At 46.0% G+C, this 6000-nt stretch overlaps 1 protein-coding gene across 1 annotated transcript in view; it reads right to left on the bottom strand.

Annotated features, from left to right (window-relative positions):
- The window catches only part of LOC124010647 (collagen alpha-1(XXIII) chain-like), a 485745-nt gene extending 481714 nt beyond the window's left edge, over window positions 1-4031 (bottom strand). Inside the window, exons 1-2 of the mRNA XM_046323317.1 lie at window positions 3436-4031; window positions 296-365 (exon numbers count right to left, since the gene is read on the bottom strand). Coding sequence (XP_046179273.1) covers window positions 296-365; window positions 3436-3732 — 367 coding nt within the window. The 5' untranslated portion in view covers window positions 3733-4031. The remainder of the gene's footprint in view (window positions 1-295; window positions 366-3435) is intronic.
- Window positions 4032-6000: the final 1969 nt, after the last annotated feature.

Consider the following 6000-nt stretch of genomic DNA (forward strand, 5'->3'; position numbering starts at 1 on the left):
CACTGAATACACACCTCCGGGAAACTTGGGATGTTGTCAACCACTGTCAAAATCACCTGGTGGTAGAGAGAGCTCAACGCTCTCTTCTGGATTCCTTCTACACATAGCCAACCCAGCATTAACCGACACTAGTGTTAAACGGTCCAGCATCTGTGTGAGTGCATGTCTGTGTGAGTGTGTTTGAATACATGCGACGTTCATGTGACGTTCATGTGACGTTCATGTGTTGCGTGCATAGAGGCTTTGTTGAACATGATCTAACCACGAGCCAATAGGAGAGAAGAAAGAGACGTACCTGGTGGGCAGGAACACTCTTGTGGGATGTCTCTCGCCATGCGCAGCTTGGGCATCACTTCACTCAGTCTCTAGAGAGAGAGAGAGAGAGAGGGACAGACAGAGAGAAACAGAAAGAGAGAGTGAGGTTCTGAAACGATGCAAACTTCATGTAGAAACATTCATATATCAGACTTATAGGGGAAAGTGAAGCCCAGGATTGAAGATTACTGCACATTCCAGTTGGTTTGACTTAAGCCAGTTGATAGTTCTCCCTCACTCTCCATTTGGCAAATCTGACCCTAAGTGGCCAGATGAAGCAGATGCTAAACTACAGGACTGTTTTGCTATAACGGACTGGAATATGTTCCAGGATTTCTCCGGTGGCATTGAGGAGTACACCACATCAGTCACCGGCTTCATCAATAAGTGCATCGATGACGTCATACCCACAGTGACCGTACGTACATACCCCAACCAGAAGCCATGGATTACAGGCAACATCCGCACTGAGCTAAAGGGTAGAGCTGCCAGTTTCAAGGAGCGGAACTCTAGCTTATAAGAAATCTCGCTACGCCCTCCGACGAACCATCAAACAGGCAAAGCTTCAATGCAAGACTAAGATTGAATCGTATTACACCGGCTCCGACGCTCGTTGGATTTGGCAGGGCTTGCAAACTATTCCAGACTACAAAGGGAAGCACAGCCGCGAGCTGCCCAGTGACACGAGCCTACCAGACGAGCTAAATCATTTCTATGCTCGCGTCGAGGCAAGTAACACTGAAACATGCATGAGAGCATCAGCTGTCCTGGGTGACAGTATGATCACACTCTCTGTAGCCGATTTGAGTAAGACCTTTAAACAGGTCAACATTCACAAGACCACAGGGCAAAATGTATTACAAGGATGTGTACTCCGAGCATGACCAACTGGCAAGTGTCTTCACTGACATTTTCAACCTGTCCCTGACTGTAATACCAACATGTTTCAAGCAGTCCACCACAGTCCCTGTGCCCAAGAACACTAAGGTAACCTGCCTAAATGATTACCGACCCTTGGCACTCATGTCTGTAGCAATGAAGTGCTTTGAAAGGCTGGTCATGGCTCACATCAACACCATTATCCCAGAAACCCAAGACCCACTCCAATTCGCATACTCCCCCAACAGATCCACAGATAACGCAATCTCAATCACACTCCACACTGCCTTTTCCCACCTGGACTAAAGGAACACCTACGTTAGAAAGCTATTAGTTTACTACAGCTCAGCGTTCAACACCATAGCGCACTCACATCTCATCACTAAGCTAAGGACCCTGGGACTAGACACCTCCCTCAGCAACTAGATCCTGGACTTCCTGACGGGCCGCCCCCAAGTGGTAAGGGTAGGTAACAACACATCTGCCATGCTGAACCTCGACACGGGGGCCTCTCAGGGGTGCGTGCTCAGTCCCCTCCTGTACTCCCTGTTCACCCATGACTGCATGGCCAGGCATGACTCCAACACAATCATCAAGTTTTCTGATGACACAACAGTAGTAAGCCTGATCCCCTACAACAATGAGACAGCCTATAGGGAGGAGGTCAGAGACCTGGCCATGTGGTGCCAGGACAACAATCTCTCCCTCAACGTGATCAAGACAAAGGAGATGATTGTGGACTACAGGAAAAGGAGGACCGAGCACGCCTCCATTCTCATCAATGGGGCTCTAGAGGAGCAGGTTGAGAGCTTCAAGTTCCTTGGTATCCACATCACCAACAAACTATCATGGTCCAAACACACTAAGACAGTTGTGAAAAGGGCACAACAAAGCCTATTCCCCCTCAGGAGACTGAAAAGTTTTGGCATGGGTCCCCAGATCCTCAAAAGGTTCTACAGCTGCACCATCGAGCGCATTGTGACTGGTTGCATCACTGCCTGGTATGGCAACTGCTCGGCCTCCGACTGCAAGGCACTACAGAGGGTAATGCGTACGGCCCAGTAAATCACTGGGACCAAGCTTCCTCCCATCCAGGATCTCTATACCAGGCGGTGTCAGACGAGGGCCCTAAAAATTGTCAAAGACTTCAACCGCCCTAGTTATAGACTGTTCTCTCTGCTACCGCACGGCAAGAGGTACAAGAGCGCCAAGTCTAGGTCCAAAAGGCTTCTTTACAGCTTCTTTACAGCTTCTACCCCCAAGCCACAAGACTCATGCGTACGGCCCAGACTCATTGCCTCCCTCTTTTATGCTGCTGCTACTCTCTTTATTATCTATGCATAGTCACTTTAACTCTACCTACAGTTACATATTACCTCAATTACCTAGATTAACCGGTGCCCCAGGCACAATGACTCTGTACCAGTACCCCCTGTATATAGCCTCACTGTTGTTATATTACTGCTGCTATTTTATTTTCTATTTTTTTACTTATCAATTTTTTTACTTAACACTTATTTTTCTTAAAACTGCATTGTTGGTTAAGGGTTAAATTTCACTGTATTCGGCGCATGTGACAAATAAAAATGTATTTTATTTGATTAGTTACAAGAAGAGCAAATAAAGCCACCGCTATTCAATGTGCAACCCTAGTGAATAATCTGGCATATAATATGTGGACAAATCATGTTATGACTTAAGAAAGAACATGAATCTCTTTAGGCATCTATCATTGTATAACGCCTTGGTAATATGAATATAATCAAATAAAGTATAAAGTTAAGGTAATTACATAATGATACTTAACAGTTCAGGTAAGTAATGGATGTAACATTTAAAACATCACCAGGTTTACAATGACCTGTCCTTATTCAGTTATCAAGAGGCAACTTTTTGAGAGATCTATCTAACAGCTTTTTCCAAAGAGATGTGGTGAAAAAGACTATTGTCATAGCACACAGACAGGCAGTAGGTATCTGCAAGCTTTACACCAGTTATCTTTCATCAGGCAATAACTGACAGAAGGAATCCCTCACATAGCAGCGCCTTGATCAATACAGTCCGTCGTCTGAGGAATCGATATCAGTCATGTTACTGTCATTGCGCGCAACATTACGCACCGCATTTGGAAAAACTGTATGGATACAAGCAGGAAACTCATGAATCAAAATCAATAGGAATACACTTTGATATGTTCACTGTTACATTTTCAATGTCCCCAAACAACGGTGTGTAGCCTACCTCTTGCAGTAGCGTCTCGATAGTTCTCCTCGGCGTCGGTATTACAGTCCCATCCTCGCGCATGAAGGCGCTCTCCGGCGGGTTGAACACTGTGTTTTTCTCCATCTCTAGCGCATGCAGTCGGTTCTCCAGTTGGTAAGTCTTTAAGCTCATGAGCAGGCACACGGCTATGGAGCTCACGGACAACATGAAACACACCACGGTAGGGAACCCCACCAGACAGCGCATGAGAAGGGACCTGGGCACGCATGGACGGAGCGCTGCCTTGCTCTCCCGGTTATCCACTGTTGAATCCATAACTTTAACTCCCAGTTAGAAAACAAATGCTATTGGGGAATTTATCAATATGAGCATTTAGTAACTGCACTCTGTCAAACGTTGTAGTGTACTGGTGCTGCACATTCAACTCACCCTAACACTGCACCTGGTTCAAAGCGGTGTTAGCCGAAATTAGCCTTGGAACAACAGCCTGAAATGTTAAGCGGTGTTTCGCGTGGCTTGCATATGGCAGATCCAGATGGTAGCAATCAGGATTCAGACCAGAGAAGTTGCGTCCTCGATCCCAGGTCTTTCGTTCCTCTGCTAGAGTGGATAGATGAGATGGGCAATTAGGCAACAGTCACAGTTGAGATGCGCCCGCCCTGTGGACCACGTGGGGATGCAGTCTACAGAGGAAGATAATAAACTCAGCAAAAAAAGAAACGTCCCTTTTTCAGTACCCTGTCTATCAAAGACAATCCAAATAACTTCACAGATCTTCATTGTAAAGGGTTTAAACACTGTTTCCCATGCTTGTTCAATGAACCATAAACAATTCATGAACATCCCCCTTGTGGAATGTTGTTAAAGACAGTAACAGATTATAGATGGTAGGCAATTAAGGTCACAGTTATGAAAACTTAGGACACTAAAGAGGCATTTCTACTGACTCTGAAAAACACCAAACAAAGATGCCCAGGGTCCCTGCTCATCTGCGTGAATGTGTCTTAGGCATGCTGCAAGGATGCATGAGGACTGCAGATGTGGACAGGGCAATACATTGCAATGTACGTACTGTGAGACGCCTAAGACAGCACTACAGGGAGACAGGACTGACAGCTGATCATCCTCACAGTGGCAGACCACGTGTAACAACACCTGCACAGGGTCAGTACATCTGAACATCACACCTGCGGGACAGGTACAGGATAGCAACAACAACTGCCCAAGTTACACCAGGAACGCACAATCCCTCCATCAGTGCTCAGACTGTCCGCAATAAACTGAGAGAGGCTGGACTGACGGCTTGTAGGCCTGTTGTAAGGCAGGTACTCACCAGACATCACCGGCAACAATGTTGCCTATGGGCACAAACCCACCGTCGCTGGACCAGACAGGACTGGCAAAAAGTGCTCTTCACTGACGAGTCACGGTTTTGTCTCACCAAGGGTGATGATCAGATTTAAGTTTATCGTCGAAGGAATGAGCGTTACACTGAGGCCTGTACTCTGGATGGGGATCGATTTGGAGTTGGAGGGTCCATCATGGTCTGGGGCGGTGTGTCGCAGCATCATCGGACTGAGCTTGTTGTCATTGCAGGCAATCTCAACGCTGTGCATTACAGGAAAGACATCCTCCTCCCTCATGTGGTACCCTTCCTGCAGGCTCATGCTGACATGACCCTCCAACATGACAATGCCACCAGCCATACTGCTCGTTCTGTGCGTGATTTCCTACAAGATAGGAGTGTCAGTGTTCTGCCATGGCCAGCAAAGAGCCCGGATCTCAATCCCATTGAGCACGTCTGGGACCTGTGAGATCGAAGGGTTAGGGCTAGGGCCATTCCCCCCAGAAATGTCTGGGGACTTGCAGTTGCCTTGATGGAAGAGTGGGGTAACATCGCTCAGCAAGAACTGGCAAATTTGGTACAGTCCATGAGGAGGAGATTCACTGCAGTACCCAATGCAACTGGTGGCCACACCAGATACTGACTGTTACTTTTGATTTTGACCCCCTTTGTTCAGGGACACATTATTCCATTTCTGTTAGTCACATGTCTGTGGAACTTGTTCAGTTTATGTCTCAGTTCTTGAATCTTGTTATGTTCATACAAATATTTAAACATGTTAAGTTTGCTGAAAATAAACACAGTTGACAGTGAGAGGATGTTTCTTTTTTTGCTTAGTTTATATGCGGTCAGCGAAGATATAATGTGCAGACTATAACCGTGCACCTGTCACTTTTTTGGGATTCAATCCCTGGCAATCAACATTGTCCATTTTATTTGAGGGGGTTTGGGACTTGAATTTCAACCTCCAAATTCTATTTGTCCCTATAGCCGTAATTTGTTAATCTGTTTTCTGTTCTCGTTGTTGAAATCAAATAAATGTAATAATATATATGCATGTGACCTGTCAACTACACATCGGATGCTTACAGGATAAGATTATTACTGTAGTCGACTCGAGGATACTTAGGCCTAGGCTACTCTTCAAGTTATCCAACAAAGTACCAGGTTTTCAGAGAAAATGTCATAGCCAGGCAATGAGTTGTCGAGGATTGTGCTACAAACAAAAATTGGAAGTA

This window comes from Oncorhynchus gorbuscha, linkage group LG23 (assembly GCF_021184085.1).
Source record: "Oncorhynchus gorbuscha isolate QuinsamMale2020 ecotype Even-year linkage group LG23, OgorEven_v1.0, whole genome shotgun sequence".
Lineage (NCBI taxonomy): Eukaryota > Metazoa > Chordata > Actinopteri > Salmoniformes > Salmonidae > Oncorhynchus > Oncorhynchus gorbuscha.